This window comes from Microtus oregoni, unplaced genomic scaffold (genome assembly GCF_018167655.1).
Source record: "Microtus oregoni isolate MIOR12 unplaced genomic scaffold, Mior012 000038F_ref0000394, whole genome shotgun sequence".
Lineage (NCBI taxonomy): Eukaryota > Metazoa > Chordata > Mammalia > Rodentia > Cricetidae > Microtus > Microtus oregoni.
The window spans coordinates 23,000,958-23,017,689 of NW_024543097.1; the positions used below are offsets into that span (position 1 = coordinate 23,000,958).

Here is a 16,732-nt window from a genome sequence, read left to right on the forward strand (position 1 = left end):
AGGCGTGTGTCATCCCTGGATGTATCTCTGGCCTTTTTACAAGGATTAGGCATAACTAACAGTTGATCACATCTTTACCATCCTGTTTGCAAGCCTGTCATCTCAGCTGCTCAGGAGGCTCAGGCTGAGTACCACCTGGGACTAGGAGGACCCAACTCAGGTACCATAGTGAGGTCATGTTAAAGGAAAAAAACAAAACAAAGAAAAACCTAAAAAAACAAACCAAACAACAATAGAACAGCAACAACAACAACAAAAAACCTGTTTCCAGGTAAGATCACACCCTGAGGTTCCAGGAATATGAATTTCAGGCTGGAAGCCAACACTATTTAACTCAGGAGTGATGACTCTGGTTAAGAGCACTGCCTGCTCTTCCAAAGGTCCTGAGTTCAATTCCCAGCAAACACATGGTGGCTCACAGCCATCTGTAATGAGATCTGGTGCTCTCTCGAGGAAGAGACCTGGTCAGTCATCCTCATCAACTTAGACCATGAAACCCAATACGGACAAGTTCAACAGAACCACTGTATATAGGCTGTTCGGGCATACTTCAGCATTGCCAGGACAGAAATTTCATTCTTTTTTTTTTTTTTTTCATGGTTACAGCCCCGGGTTGTAACTTTGTCTGTTCTTTGCTGTGTTTCTCATTTTGGTCATGTCAAACTTTGACAAGTTGGGGTGTGGGGTATGGTCTGGTCTTGGGGAATAGAAAGCAGTAAGCCTGGGGACAGCCCTTCCATAAGGCCAGGGACATAGACCTGCCCTAAAGGTTCCATCAAAGACAGGATTTGACTGCTGGGATGGGAGAGAGACCAGGCTCTAAGGCTCTTGTCTGTTCATTATTTTATTGGGAAGATTTCTTAATGAGCTGTGGTAGACCAGCAGAGAGGTAGGCAGATCACAGTGGGAGTCTTGCTGGAATTTTCAGGATCTGACAGCCACACCCAGATGGGCAATAGTGCTCAACAGGGCCAGCTGCTGCTGTAGTTCCCCCATTCCTCCACCAGGGGAGCTGTCGGCCTATCTTCTGACTCCTAGGCTGGTTGGGCCCACTTTGGGGTCCTCTGCGAATGGCCCAGGGTTTGAGTGGACTAGGCTCATGACAGTCCACCCTAAAATGCTTTCATCTTTGGATTAGAACTGGTCATTGCCTCTGCTTATGGTTGTCTGGGCTTGGTGGATATGTGAGCCTGGGTCTCACGTGACTTCTGTCCATTGCCTTCTACAAGCTTCTGCTGGTCCAAACTGCACCTAGTGGTTGGCACCAACAGATACCTGGTCCTTCCTCAGGGTGTCAGATGATGACATCACAGTGTCCACCACCTGTGCAAACACCTGGCCGGTCGTTTCCTAGCTCACGGGTGTCTGCTGGGGTTGAGGGTCTCAGATGCATCCATTGATGCCCCCTTGGGTAGTCTCTCGGCCTATTGAGGGAGGAGGAGGACCTTGGAATCACTGTGGGGTGTTCCCAGCACCTTTAGGTCCTGCTGTTCTGTAATTGCCATCAGGGCAAACAATGTTTTGTGTGCTTTATTCGTGGTCTGTCTCCTACACAATGGGGCAGTCTGTGCCTCTTGCCTTTTGTTCTCCTCTTGTCATACTCTAGTCTCAGAGGAGTGTGGGCTCTGGTTCAGCCATGTTCCTGTGCAGGACTCCGGGTGGGCTAGTGACAAGTCTCACACTAAGGGATCAGCCCAGGATGTAGCCCTGAAGCGAGTTCCTGGAGAGCCAGGGATAGAGAGCATGAGAGGGAGGGATTCTGCTGTTCTCTTATCTTACTTGGGACCAACCTCGGTGGAACATCTCTTTAGGCCTCAGTTTCCCCACTTGTGCAAAGAAGTGATGCTGGGTCCTCCCTACAGTCCCAATTTCAGGCCACCTCTGAGCTTTCTCGCCACACAGAAAACCCCTGGGGTCAGGAGGCACCTGCTCTTGCCTCTGCACAGCACACTCATCCCCTCCTTCTGCTGTGTTCCTGGCTGTAGGGGACATTCTGATGCTGAGAAAACCGCTGGATTAATTTCTTTCCCCTTGCCACTCTGCACACTGCCCCCACCCTCACTTTTGTCCTTCTCACCAGGTGGCTGCCTCCATGGAAGAGCCTGGCGCCCGGGGGGCCCAGCCAGAGTCAAGGGTAGAAGGGCTGAAGCCTTATTGAGCTGGTCCAGGGGACCAGCTTCCAGGCCTAAGTGGCCCCATTTCGCCCTCCCCCTGCTTCCACAGAACAGCCAGTTGCTTTCTGGCCTAACGGGCTCTGCTTTTATGAGAATCAGACTGATGGGGGAGGGAGCTGTGGTTGGACAGCCAGGCCTGGTGCATTATGGGATCTAGGCCTTCTGTGTTATGTGAAATGCGGGGAATGACTGAAGAAGGTATTTCTAGTAACATACTGCAGGATCCAGGAGACAGGCTGTGGGGGGCCGAGAACAAGCAGGGTCTGAGCCTAGGGTTCTATGCCAGGTGGGCCCCACAGGAGACTCTTCCCATGGACCACTTATAGCTTGAAATGAAGACCTCTCCTCCCCATTCATTGTCTGCTGCCCCATTCCCATGAGCTTGCATACTTCCTCTGCCCTGGGAGGCTCCAACCCCGGGGAGCTTAGGGCCCATATGGGGGTACACTGATACCTCTAATACCAGGACCCCATCAGAGCCAGAGAGGATGGGGCGGTTGGAACATGGAGTCCGGAGCTCAGGCCTGTCCGGGAATGAGAATGGGGCAGCCATAGGGAATCTGGGACTATGTGGAGGCTTTGATCCACAGGACAAGGGGTGAAGGAGCAGAGCCAACAGAGGTAGGGCGATGGTGGCATGAAACAAAGGGGTCCTGGCTTACTCACTGGGGTTTCAGAGGCCCAGTTCAGGCTGCAGTGAAGAAGGCACCACAGTCGTTTCCACGGCTCGGGTTCTGGCTGCATTGAGGCCACTGATCCTGGGTCCCAGAACATGAAACTAGGTCAGTTTGCACCACTGCCCACTTGAGGTGCTGTGGTAGGGCATAAATAAATGGTCAGTCACTGTGTCTAGGGACCCAGGTAAGGTCTGAGCAGAGAGGTCTCCCTGTGTTTCTTGGGCCGGATGTTTGACCAGAGCCTTGAGGGACATTGAGTTTGTTACAATGGTAGAGCTGCCATGACAAATCATGGAAGGTTAGTTTAACTTCTGGAATGTACTACACAGCCAGCCACGCTGCAGATTTATAGTCTGGGCTGAGGCCTCCTGAGGTGGGGAGGGAGGATCTCCCCCAGGCCCCTGCAGAGCTCTTGGAATGCAGATGGATTTTGGTGTTGTGCTTTTTATCTTTGTCTTAACAGGATGCAGCGTTCTCCCTGTGTGTGTCCCCGAATTTTTCCGTTTTGTAAGGATATCAGTCATACTAGATGAGGGTCCCTCTGATGATGTCACTTTAATACACTCCATCTGCAGTGACCCCCCCCCATCTCCAAACAAAATCACCTTGACATACCAGGAGCGTCATTTTGAAGTGGGTGCAGGTTTGAGAAAATAATTTATTTATGACTGAGAACAGGTGTCTGGGCCCTCCTCATATTGTAGCAGGAAGTCATCTTGGATGCAGACTGGTAGGTGACCAGGGATTCTAAGGGCTCTGTTGTGATTCTCACTGAGGAAGACTAGTCCCAAGTTGACAGAGTCCTGGCGGTAGAGAGCTTTGCTTTCCAGAACTGATGATGACTATGATGGACGCATGTCCTTTATGGATGTGAGAACTCAGGGCAGTGTGTGCATCCGGCCTGGGGTCCTCAAGTCTCTATCATACACAGGTATTTTGTCTTTTTTTAATATTTATTTATTATTTATTATGTACACAATAGTCTATCTGTGTGTATGCCGAAGGCCAGAAGAGGGCACCAGACCTCATTACAAATGGTTGTGAGCCACCATGTGGTTGCTCGGAATTGAACTCAGGACCTCTGGAAGAGCAGACAATGCTCTTAACCACTGAGCCATCTCTCCAGCCCTAGGTATTTTGTCTTTGACAACCTGGAGAGCACAGCCTTAGGATGTGGGAACCAAGTCCCCTCTCTATGGCTACTGGTGCTGTTGGTCAGGTCTGTTGGAGATGGATGTCATAGGCTATGGTGTGGCATTGTGGGCCTCCCGGATTAATGGGGGTCTCTCCCGGGAAACTTCAGGCCCTAGCTGTTGGTGACACATCAGTGCTCACTCAGACTGTGTCCCCTGGCTGTGGGACTAAGATGCTGCCTCAGTCATCTGGGTCTCTGGGGTTGGGATAGGGCCTCTGTGAGGAGCAGAGAGGAGGCAGACACTGTGATACCTCAGGAGGAACAAGCCAGGGGATAGGCCCATGAGCCTGGGTGGTAACAACAGGCTAGAAGACATTTACTGACAAGAGAGAAGGGGATTGTGTTATGCCTGGCAGTGAATACCTCCCCTGTAAGAATGGGAGCATGCCACCCACAAACACCCAAATGAGCTGTGCAGGCATGAGAGTGTGCCTGCAGGAGGTAGGACTGGCAATGTGCCAGGGTGCTCTAGACGTCAGCTGCTTTGGAGGTACAAGTGTGCCAGGCAGGGCAGGTAGACCAGTAGGCTGTAGAACCATAGCATAAGGGAGCTGGAGCCTGCAGTGTGACTGTCTTCAGGAAGAAGTCACCAGATGACAGGCCTGGCCTGGTGATGCTCTCTGACACCCATGAGTCCACCCCAGAGAGAAGGGCAGAGACTCTTGCATGTTTGTAAGTGGGGCTCTTGTCCCATCTAGTTTAAGGGTTGGTCTGGCTTGCCTGGGATTCTCTGAGGATTAGGCTTCTACTTTAGGATGCCATCTGGATGGTTGGGATTCCATTGCATAGAATTAACCAACCTCATTATCTGTGTCCTTTGCAGCGATTGTCAACCCCAAACAGCCCAAGGAGACACCCAAGAGCTTCAGCTTCGATTATTCCTACTGGTCACATACCTCGGTGAGCTGCATCTGGGGAGAGGCAGGATGGTGTTGTGAATACTGGCCCAGCCCTGACTGGAGTGTGACCCTCGGGAGTCCCGAGACCTCCCTAAGCTGCATGTTCTCTTATAAAATGGAATGAAGGCGCTACCCTATTCACCTGGAGGGTCACCCTGAGTTGGTCACCAACCTCTAAGGACAAGATCCTCTTGTTCACAGTCCCAGCATCACAGTTGTGACCATTCCCTTATGTCTTCTCCCCTTTCCCAAACATTCCAAACTCAGAAATCCCAAAGCTGAGCCCTGCCCGGGAGCTCCAGACTCGTGAAAGCCCGAGGAGACTTGAGGACTCTAGACTCCGCCCTCCCCAGCCCCCGCATCCTGTCCACATCAAGCCCTGGTCACAGTCCACCTCTTTCTGGCTCTTTTAGAAGCATGCAGTCTGTGCCCTCAAGCTCCTTGGCCTCTGGATCTCTGGATGTAGCCCTGGAGTTCCTCAGTGCTGCCTCCCCCATATCCAGTCCTCCTCCACAGTTCTGCCCTTTGGCTTGGCCATACTTTCTCTGCCTGAGGAACCCTCTGCTCTCAGGATAATGTCCAGCCTACATGGTCCCTGATCTCTGGAGCCCTGCCTTCTTTCAGCCCCTAAACCCACCACAGTCACAGGAACTGGCTGGGTTGAGCTCTTATCTCTGGGTCTTTGCACATGCTACACTCGGCTGTGATCTCTTTGCCCTGCTCCCCTCCGCTGTCCAGGCACCCTCTGTCTCCTAGTCAGGAACAGGATGCGTAGCCCTTCACCCTAAGGCTCTGACCCCATCTGGGCTCCAACGACTCAGGGACAATCTCTTACAGCCATGCCTCTTCTCTCTGCAGCCTGAGGACATCAACTATGCCTCTCAGAAGCAGGTGTACAGAGACATTGGGGAAGAGATGCTACAGCATGCCTTCGAGGGCTACAATGTTTGCATCTTTGCCTATGGGCAGACAGGGGCTGGCAAGTCCTACACCATGATGGGCAAGCAAGAGAAGGACCAACAAGGCATCATCCCACAGGCATGGTTGGGGCCTAGAAAGGATAGCAGGAGGAGGCCTAAGAGGAGGAAGGAGTAGGGCCTGGGATGGGCTGCAGGAGGAGGTCAGCCTTTGACAGTACCCAATGGGGGAAGGAGTAGGGCCTGGGATGGGCTGCAGGAGGGGGTCAGCCTTTGACAGTACCCAATGGGGGTGTAGCCACAAGATAAGACACCAGCTGGGAAGATGTTCTATGGGGGGGTTGTGAGGACCCGGGATAGATATCAGGTGGCCCGTACAAGAGGTGACCACATGTTTATAGACGACTCCTCAGAAGCCACTATAAGTCTGACATCTTCCAACACTTCTCTCCTCCCAGAAGGAGGTCTCTGGATCCAAGCTGGGTCCATACTTGTCCTGCTCAGAGAAGGAGGGATGCTGGGTCAGCTGAGGAACAGTGGCCCCGGCCTCTGTGCAGATGAGGATGGGGTGACAGGTGATTTAGGAAAGGGTCAGATACTAACCAGGGGACACTAGAGTTAGGAGGTGGGGTGCTTGGATTCAAGTCTTTACACTGGAATGTGAATCTTGGAGGAAGCAGAGGGGTCGGGCAAAGGAGCACCCCTGCCTGGGTACAATCTGCCCACAGCACCGTGAGGGCGGGGCTCTGAGTCACCAGCCCTCATCACTAACGTGTTTCTCTCCCTCCTTGCAGCTCTGCGAAGACCTCTTCTCTCGAATCAATGACACGACCAATGACAACATGTCCTACTCAGTGGAGGTAGGACTTCCTGCCTGCTGCCTGTTTCTGAGTGTAGATCTGGGGAGTTCTAGGTGTGGTTGGTGATGCTTTTCTGACCTAAAATGAATATCTATTCCTGTTACTTATCCACACTATGACTGTGTCAGCATGCCCACATGGGACTTGGAGACTCTCAGCGCTAAGGAGGGGTGATGGGAAGTTGGCCCCTGGCAGGTGTTTATTACATAGCTGTTTATTCAGCCCAATGTAGGGGCAGACACCACAGAGCCTGAGCTATACTGTGGCTCCATTCTTGAAGCTGAGGTGCCCCCAGGGTGACCACAGGGGCTTGTGCCATGTCATTAGTTTTAAGATGGCTCTGAGTGGGAGAGGGCAGGGCAGGGGGAAGTAGGCTGACCCTGGCTGAGTACCCATGTGTGCCCTGCCCAGTAGGCAGGCAGCCACTATCCTGCCTTGGAGTCCCTGATGGCATAGCTTGGTCCTGTTGGTCAGTTACATAGAGGGAGGACTGGACAGCTAGAGGTGGGATGACATTCACCTCACGTAGAGGCCACAGGCTAGACGCCCTGTGTGCCCTTCTCAGGGATCAACTTTCTTCCTTGCCACAGGGTTCTGATGGTGAAGCTTAGCCTCACTTGGGGTCCTGATGGTGTATCCTAGCCCCGCTTGGGGTCCTGATGGTGCATCCTAGCCTCACTTGGGGTCCTGATGGTGCATCCTAGCCTTGCTTGGGATCCTGATGGTGCAGCCTAGCCCCACTTGGGGTCCTGATGGTGTGTCCTAGCCTCACTTGGGGTCCTGATGCTGCAGCCTAGCCTTACTTGGGGTCCTAACAGCCTGGTTTCACTTGGGGGTCTTGATGCTATTGCTCTGCAGGTCAGCTACATGGAGATTTACTGTGAGCGGGTCCGTGACCTCCTGAACCCCAAGAATAAAGGCAACCTGCGTGTGAGGGAGCACCCTTTGCTGGGGCCCTATGTGGAAGACCTTTCCAAACTGGCTGTCACCTCCTACAATGATATCCAGGACCTCATGGACTCAGGGAACAAGGCTAGGTAAGTGGGATGACTTGTCTTCTTTAGCCACACTCCCACCTCTGACCTGGTCTTTGGGGGGACTATTGATTTTACCTCCCGATAGGTCTGTGTGGTGACTCCTAGGGCAGCATGGGCTTCGTGTACCAGGTCACTGAGGACCTGTTTCAGCCTGAGAGAGGCCCTGGCTCCCACGTGATGAGGGCTGTTCATGGGCTGAGCAAATGGGCTGTGTGACTCTGCCACCTCCGGTAACTAGGCTCTGATAGCAATACCAACAGGTCCAGTCTTGTCCAAGGGCAGCTGTTTTATCAAGCCTAAGCCTAGAAACTGTGAGGTTCATCATGGTGGCCATAAGCAATCCACCCCCTTTAGCCTGGGACACTGGGTGTCATGATGGTTCTTCTGCATACATTGATTGCCTCAGGTTGCTCAGGTGATTGCTGTCAGTTCCTGAGGTAGTGTGTATGTGTGTGTGTCCTGAACTACCCCGACAGACCCTCAGGGTTGTACATAAAGTCCCTCAGTGCATGTAAGGGACAGTGTGACCCTCGCATGCCAGGTTCTGAGCCCTTGCAGTGAATTCCATCTTGGGAGATTCTGTGAGGTGCTTGGCAGGTTGGGGCAGTGTTGGAACCAACCCCCACCGGTCCCAGGCAGCTTTGGGATTTTACCTGACAGCCACATAGTTGGCCTATGTTACCTTCTGTGGGGTATGGCTACTGAGGACATGATACCCTCCTAGGACCCCCAGAGTACCTGCAGTGGCGTGAGATAAATGAGTGGTGGGTATTGGTCCCTTCCAAGAGGCTTTCCCACATTAAACTTGTGAAGACTTCTGTCCAGTTGGGTGATATTGAGCCTCAGTAACAGGAAGCACCAGAGACTCTGTAGCCACCCGCCCCCCCCATATATGAGACACCATTTGAGGGCTGAGCACCTCCACGGTGGACCAGCAGGCAGAAACTGGGCTTGAGTCTTGGCAGGCGGTGTGGTCACAGCCAGACTGCAGAATTTGAGTCCCGTTGCCGTTGACCTAGGTGAGCAAATTGCTACCTAAGTCTCACGTCTGACCCCTGGGTAAAGGACAGATAACCTCACTCAGCTTCCTGCTCCCAGGACTGTGGCGGCCACAAACATGAACGAGACCAGCAGCCGTTCTCACGCCGTCTTCAACATCATCTTCACCCAAAAGCGCCATGATGCCGAGACAAACATTACCACGGAGAAAGTGAGCAAGCGTGGTCTGGGCGGGCAGGTTCCACCTCGGGTGGTAGCTGCCACAGGGCTAGGGTGGAGGGTTACAGTGTTATTTGCGGGCCTTTGATACTGGCTGGTAGGGCAGGGTCTCCCACTCCTCCCGGAGTGGTGGGGTCCCAACCGGGAACAGGACGTGTGGTGAGCAGTGTCTTCTTAGGTAGAGTGCCTATGCTGAGGGAGCACAGTGCCTGTGCTGAGGAGCACAGTCCTGGCAGTTCCTGCTCCAGATGCCCCTCCTCCAAGCCACACGTTGGCCTTCTCAGTGGGTCTGGACCATTGTCTGAGTATTGTTTCCTGCGGTCTTTGTCTTAGTTATCCAACCTGTGGGCTTCTGGAAGGGTAGCAGAATCATTCCGGGCCTCTTGCCATCCCTTTGCCAGAAGGTCCTCCTGTGCAAACGTTCTCTCAGACGCCTCAGAAAAGAGCTCTGTAGAGGAGCTAAGTCTCCTCTAAGGTCTCTGTGGGGTCCCTGATAGTGCTGGGGTCACCTAGGCCTGGTGCCATGCTCCCAGCTGCGTCCCATGACATAGGAAGAGGCTCAGGAAGGCAGAGGAAGGCTGAGGTCACTGGAGAAGGCAAGGTTTTACTGCCAGGGTTTCTCTGAGAGGGTCCCTCTTACATCACTATCGAATCAGGAGAGGCTGTGCCTTCCTGGGGTCATGTGATTGACTGCTTCCCTGCACGGAGCCTGGCCAGTGTCCTATGAGGCAGCTAAGCGACAGCCATGGCCTTTTGTGAACCTGGGTTCAAAATCTATTACAGATGATTAGAGACATCTGTGGAAATGGGTGACATGCCCTGCGTCTGCCTCCTGTGTTGCTGTACAGTATGCCCAGCCCAAGGAGGCAGGACTGGGGGAGGTGTGTGCAGCCTCTGAAGGGGTAGTGTGGTATCTCGCTGGGATAGAACGTCAAAAAAAAAGCTGTGACTGGGGGTGCAGAAGGAAACTGGGGGGACCTCAGGGAAGGAGTGTGGCCATAGCTCCTCAAGCAGCTCATGAGACTATCCCTAGAGGGACAAGATGCCCCTGCAACAGTCTCAAATCAGGGACTTGCAGCAGGAGATTGCATTCGGTGCATCTGCCATTTCAGGTGAGCAAAATCAGCCTGGTGGACCTGGCTGGCAGTGAACGCGCTGATTCCACAGGAGCCAAGGGCACACGACTCAAGGTAGGGCCAGGGTATCATGACCAGAGAGAGTAGTAAATCTGCTCAGAGGTCCAGTGTCCAAGCATTTGCTGCTCCAGGGTGGGCTGGAAAGGGAGTCTGTTTGGGGATGGACAAGGTTGGGCCACCACCAAAGGCAAGCCTAAACAGAGATGGTGGGATACATGGGCCCGAGCCTTTGGTCTTCAGTAGACAGAATATCAGTCTTGGCACTCCGGCTCCAGTGAACAAGAACAGACACCAGTCTGAGAGTAAGCTCCTAGTGTCTACCACTGGACTTCATCTCCAGGACTTTCTGCTTCCCGCCCCAGGGAGATAGGCTGTGGGGCAGCCGTGGACTGAGCTGCCTAGCCTGTGTCCTGAGGGCGTACCCACTCTGAAAACAATCTTGTGTGTCAGGAAGGAGCATTTTTAGTTTCCTGAGCATCTGCATTTGGCGCATGCCCGTGATCTGTTGACTGGGAAGGGCCCCTGTAGGTTGTTCTGTGTGGGTTCAGACGTGTGAGAGGTTATCTAAGGTCCTGATGGGGGTTGAGCAAGAATCCTGGAATTCTGACCAGCTAGCTGCCTGCCGCAGCATCCTCTGTCCCTAGTGACCTCAGAGATCAGCTTCAGGGTCTCAGCCCCATACCCCACAGACCAGGCCCCAGAGAAGGACCTTGCTAGATCAAGAGGCTCTGGGTGCCAGCTGACATCCTGACCACCTTCTCCACACACAGGAGGGAGCCAACATCAACAAATCTTTGACCACCCTGGGGAAGGTCATCTCTGCCCTAGCTGAAATGGTGAGTGGGCTCCAGGCTTCTGGAGCTAAATTGGTGGGGTGGGCTACAGAGGAGTAACCCTCACCTGTCCCCGAGGAAAAGCTGGGTGTCTTTCACGCATGTTCCAGGTTCTATCTTTAGAGAGAGAGCTGGGGCTCAATGGAAAACTCAGAGATGGGGAGAGTGCCACAAAGCTGGAAATGAAATAACAATCTAGAATTACTCCCCTGAACCTCAGTTTTCTTACTTGTAAAAAAGGGACGATGGGCCTCGTTCATCGCACCTTTCTGAGGGTTACCACATGTCAACTGTGAGCTTGGGCTGGAGTCCTTATAAACTGGTAACGCAGTGCTTAGCTTCCACCATTGCGGGTCTGGTAAAACCATCCTCTAGAGGGAGCCCACAGTCCTTGGAGGTGAAGAGCTAGGTGTCTCCATAGGACAGTGCATTCTACCCCCGCCCCCCAAAAAAACACCAGGGAAGATTCTAGAGACTGTATCTTATTCTGAAATTATTAAGTGTATACAAAGATTGCTGTGTGACAACAGCCTGAGAAGTCACACTCTTACGATCAGTTCAGGGTAGCCAGCTGTGCCTGGGCAGTGAATGACAGATACCTGGCATGAACTTGGGCTCCCGTCTGCCATTTGCCCCTCTGGAACCAGCCTGTCCTTTCTGTCCGCTGTACCCTTGGACCCTAGCCTTGCTCCAGGTTCTCAGACTCTTTTTGTTCTTTGTTTTTCAGGACTCTGGACCCAACAAGGTAAGCTGAGTGCTTCAACTTCAAGGGAGAAGGGTCAGAAGTCCTTGGCCCCGGCTCCCTACTGTGCAAGTTCCATCAGAAAACTCAACACCTCATTCATTCACTTAATGAGGAAGCACAGTGTGCTTCTGAGCTGGGGATCGGTGCTAGCAGCCGGGTCTTAGGATGAACAACCCAAATGGCTCCACAGTTGGAGGGAGGCACAATAAATAGGAACATGAAAATGTAATTGCAAATTGGAATGCATTCTACACAGTGTGGCGAAGGGGGGGCACTGCTGTGAGGACCATCTTGAGGAATGCAGTGTTTAACTGGGAGAGACCGAGTGAGGGCCAGTGACGCCGCAGAGGACCTTGTGGGGACAGTGTAGGAGCTGTGTGAGGGACTTTGATGAAAAACTTCTCGGAATGGAGTGAGCTTTGAAGCTGCTGGTTGAGGAACAGAACCTGGAGAGGAAGCAGCTGTCGATGAGGAGGAAGGCCACGGGCCTGAGGATGGGTGTGAGGTCTTGGGTCCACCATCAGAATCTGGCTGTGATTTAGTAGAAAGGAGTGGGTGGATTTTTAGCAGTACTGAGTCAGATTAATCAGGGCTGTCCACGCTCAGGCGAGAGTGTAGATTACGAGTGAGGTGGCCTGGCATGGTAGTCGGGAGAGTAGAAAGTCAGTGTGGTAGTGGTTCAGGCTTGAGATAGCAGAGAGGGGAGAGAGAGACAGAGAGAGACAGAGAGAGACAGAGACAGAGAGAGAGAGAGAGAGAGAGAGAGAGAGAGAGAGAGAGGCAGAGAAGACTGGACAGCTGGACCGGCTCCCAGGGGATGGAATGGGAACAGTAGAATAATGGGCTACTTTCGGGCTCCTTGGCTGAAGTGACAAATGCCAGTTGTGGGAACAAAAAAAAATACAATATATGGCAGAGAATTCAACCTCAGGAACTAGATTAGAAAACCAAACCAGAAATAGTTTTTCTTGTACTGAGTTTCCAGAGGCAACACAGGAGGTGCCTCGTGTGGACAAGCTTTGGGAGGGCATGGGGGGTGGCACTGTTGCAGGCTGCTCATAGAGAAGTTGGGGCAATGGTTCTGAAGCCCACTTTGATGGTGTGGTGTAAGGACATCCAAAATGTATTCGGTTGTGAGGTAGTGGAGCTTGTCCTAGGAATCGTCCTAGGAATGACGATGAACTGTGCAGATCCGGGGAAACGGAACAGCCCTTGAGATGGTGCCTGTGTGCCTCCCTTAGAGTTGACCTGCTAGGTTTCCAGGGACTGATATTACCCTTCTCCTTGCTGCGTGAATCCTGAGTGGGGAGAGATGACGGCTCAGGGGACGGGCTGTGTCTGTGGGCCACAACAGATGCTCAGTTACCGATTTGCAAACAAATGCACCATGAACTAGTAGACATTGGGCAGTAACTATGTATCTGTAATTTACAACATTGTTAGGTCCCTCACAGAGTGTCCATGAGAAGCCAGGGTCAAGAATATGGAGGGTGCCCATGCACAGGGGAGGCCCGGGAGCGTAAATTATTTAAAGGAGGGGCTCAGAGTTGGCTTCTAGGGATAGGAGAGTGTTCTGTCAGGAACAGACTGTGTGGATATTGGAAGTGCCTCATTGTGGGGAAGTCTTTCCCCCCTGCTGGAAGGGGCTGCTGTCCTGGTGGAGTAGGGGGGAGACACAGTGGCCAGTGATGTCATCATTCCTGGCCTCGAGTCCAGTGAGTGGACCAGAGCGAGGGAGGAGCCGGAAGGATGTGCTAGCTTGGCCTTGATCTCAGCCCAGATTGGAGTTGCCTGGAAGTGGCACCCCAGGATTCAGGTGAAGTTTAGGGAGGCACTGAGAACATGGTCCTTGCTTCCTTCCCCACTTCCGCTCCCCTCCCCTCCCCTCCCCTCCCCTTCCCTTCTCTTCCCTTCTCTTCCCTTCCAGTAGACACAGACTTGACCTTGAATGTCCCCACAGAACAAGAAAAAAAAGAAGACAGACTTCATCCCTTATCGAGACTCCGTATTGACCTGGCTTCTCCGGGAAAACCTGGGTGAGCATGCGCCAAATCCCTGGTCACCTGGCTCTGGCTTCCACTCTGTGCTATGCCCATCTCTGTGTGAGGAAAAAAAACCATTTCATTGTTCAGCCACAATGCAGCCTCTTGCCTTTTCTGGGAAAGTCTGAAGTAAGCTTGGAAGGGCCAGTTGATTCATAGTACAGCCCTTAAGGTCTGGGGCAAAGGTGGGTGAACCAAAGCAAGTTTGAGGGGCCATAATGGCCCTTGGGACCCAAAGACCACATGCCTTGGTGTCTACCTTCTGGGTAAACTTATTTATGACACCTGAACAAGTTCCCACCCTTCTCTGAATTTTTAGTTTAGTTTTGTCTGTAACAGGGACCTAGCCCTTGGTTCTGCGAGCACTGCTGACCTGCTACAATTTGAGGGACTGATATTCGAGGGCCCTTAATTCTAAGTGGGGAGAGACGATAGATGAAGGCTGATGGATGTACAGCATAAAACCCATCCTTTCCAAACTCACCTCAGGGTCCTCTCTGGATGCCTTTGTAATGGAGAAGCTGCCACCTCAGAGTGATAAGCTAGATCTTAGGTGGGACTCCCTGGCTCCCTTGGCTACATGACTCTGCACCCCACAACTGGCTAGGCTGATGTTCAGCTCAGGCCAGCATCGTGTCATGGCAGCCCCAAGTAGATGACAGCATGTAGGGCCACATGGGCCCTAGTGAGAGGACAGGGGTGTTGCCACAATTACCTGTCCCTTCAGCTGGGATGAGATCTAAGCCAGAAGCAGGCCTTTCTCACAGGGCCGCAGTTTTAGCCCTAGAGGAGAGCCTCAGGGAGAATCCTCTCATAGAGAGACCCTTGGGGTCTGTGCCCAACCCTTTCTCTCCTCACAGTCTCTGTAGGAGATGCACTGGAGAGCCACACCTCAGAAATGTGGCCCCAAGGACACGGTTCTCTGAGGTAAAGCAGGCAAGAGCAAGGGCATATTGAGGAGAGTACTTCCAATGGAAATGGTAGAAATGAGTCAAAAAAAAATATTGGCCACAAATATAGAAATCAATCTCAAAACAAATAAACAGCAACAAAACAAAAATAATAAAACAAAAACGAACTCTCCACAACTTATCTCTGCTACAAGGAAAAGGGGCCCATGACTGGAGACTGAAAAATGGCTATGAGAGCCAAGGGGCAGCCAAGGAACCCCTGACCTGCCACTGTCCCCGTCACACAGGACTGTGTTTCAGTGTCTTCTCTGGGCTTCATCATCTCCACCGATAGCTTCAGTAAGAGGACCTTGTGTACAAATCGATTGTCTTCCCATAGGAGGTAACTCAAGGACAGCCATGGTGGCAGCCCTGAGCCCTGCAGACATCAACTACGATGAGACCCTCAGCACCCTGAGGTATGTTCTGCCGGGGACCCTGGGGCCAGCACATGACTTTCCATGTTCCTTTGGGGCACATTCTCTAGGAACTCGGAGGCCAGCAGTAAGGTTCCGGAGCTCTAAGGTGTTCATGGCCTGTTCTGCCCCTGTTATATATACTTTAGGAAACATTTCAGGGGGGCACAGAGCCCTGTGGCTCCAGGCTGGAAAAGCCATACTTCTGTCTGTGGGAGTGGAGGACTTTAAATTAGCAAATAAGGTCCCATGAGCTCTCCCCAAATCTCCCACTGTGAGGTGGGCATTTTGGGATGGGAAGCCTGGGTGCAGGAGACAGCTTGATTGCCTGGGTTGGGAATGTCTGGCCTATATAAAGTGTACACTTCCTGTGGAAAATGGAGCCTGTGTCATGGAAAATTCCCGGGTGCTTCTGGGATGGCAAATAGCACGCTGAGCATCAGGTACCCCTGTTCTAAAGTGGTCCTCTCTATCTTGGAATGTCAGACTCAGGTCTAAAGGTGTCAGTATAGAGTAGGACAGCGTGCTGTGCCTTCGGTGCCCCACACCACAACCTCCTAAGTAGATAAGAAAGGCTGGACTATCTCACCAGTAGGACGCTCTTGGCCACTGGTCCCAACGGCTATCCTTTAGAGCGGTGGGCTGATTTCTCGTTCTGCCAGCCTAGGTCAAGGATTTTTCTCCCCAGCTGAACTCACCAGGCAGAGCTCTGAGCACCCCTGGGTCTGCTCTGTGGACCCATCCCCCAACTCCTTTATCCCTTTGCTGCCCAGATACGCAGACCGGGCCAAGCAAATCCGCTGCAATGCCATTATCAACGAAGACCCTAACAACAAGCTGATTCGAGAACTGAAGGATGAAGTGACCAGGCTACGGGACCTGCTGTACGCCCAAGGTCTTGGCGATATCACCGACAGTGAGTGTCCGTGGCAGTCTGCCCTGGGTGGGGTAGGGGCCTCAGATGCCTCATGCCCTCTCTCCTGGGGCTGCCTCCTACCCTTGTGCTGTTCACGGTAGCTACAGTTGTCGCGAAGTGTTGAAGCTGCCCAAAGCCTCATCCCTCCTCCAGCTCCTGGGCAGAATGCCTTGGGGTGGGAGGCCGGGGCGGGCAAGGACAGAGCCAGGTTTTCTGGCCTTGACCTGTATGGATTGCATGGTTTGGGTTTGGAGCTGGCCCAAGCAGGCCAGGGAATGTTTCTTGGAAGCCCCCAGGTCAGCTGCGGCGGCTGGGACTTTGAGGGGTCCTATGTCCCTACATTGAAGACCTACTTTCCCCGATGCTATTCACTCTGTGAGATGGGTACATGGACCCTTGGGGACAAACTGCTCTGTTTCTCTGTCTCTTCCTCCCCTGCCTGCCCTCCCCATAGCCAACACTGTGCCCGGAGGACCCAAATGTGTGTATTCCCCACTGCTGCTCTGCACCCCTGCTTTTATCCCAGCCATGGGGGCCACAGGGCAGCACGGGTGGGGAGGGAGGTCCCACCACCCTCTTCTGCCTCCCCCATGAATGTTCCTGGTTCATCCCTGTCTGCGTGGGAAACTGAGGCAATAAATAGGCAGAGTGCAGTCAAGAGTGGCTGGGCTAGACTTCTGAGCACCCATGGGCCTAGAAAGGCCGGATGTTAGAGCC

General features: G+C 52.8%; 1 protein-coding gene across 11 annotated transcripts in view; it reads left to right on the forward strand.

Annotated features, from left to right (window-relative positions):
* LOC121433523 (kinesin-like protein KIF1A) overlaps nt 1-16,732 on the forward strand; it is an 87,520-nt gene that overhangs the window by 22,449 nt on the left and 48,339 nt on the right. For 6 of the 11 annotated variants that reach the window (XM_041631975.1, XM_041631976.1, XM_041631977.1 and 3 more), the window contains exons 3-14: nt 4,870-4,946; nt 5,804-5,983; nt 6,657-6,722; nt 7,581-7,759; nt 8,858-8,969; nt 10,090-10,167; nt 10,884-10,949; nt 11,674-11,691; nt 13,652-13,727; nt 15,024-15,102; nt 15,873-16,015; nt 16,470-16,496. In XM_041631975.1, coding sequence (XP_041487909.1) covers nt 4,870-4,946; nt 5,804-5,983; nt 6,657-6,722; nt 7,581-7,759; nt 8,858-8,969; nt 10,090-10,167; nt 10,884-10,949; nt 11,674-11,691; nt 13,652-13,727; nt 15,024-15,102; nt 15,873-16,015; nt 16,470-16,496 — 1,101 coding nt within the window. The remainder of the gene's footprint in view (nt 1-4,869; nt 4,947-5,803; nt 5,984-6,656; nt 6,723-7,580; nt 7,760-8,857; nt 8,970-10,089; nt 10,168-10,883; nt 10,950-11,673; nt 11,692-13,651; nt 13,728-15,023; nt 15,103-15,872; nt 16,016-16,469; nt 16,497-16,732) is intronic. The other 5 variants (XM_041631978.1, XM_041631979.1, XM_041631983.1 and 2 more) reach the window with 1 other exon arrangement.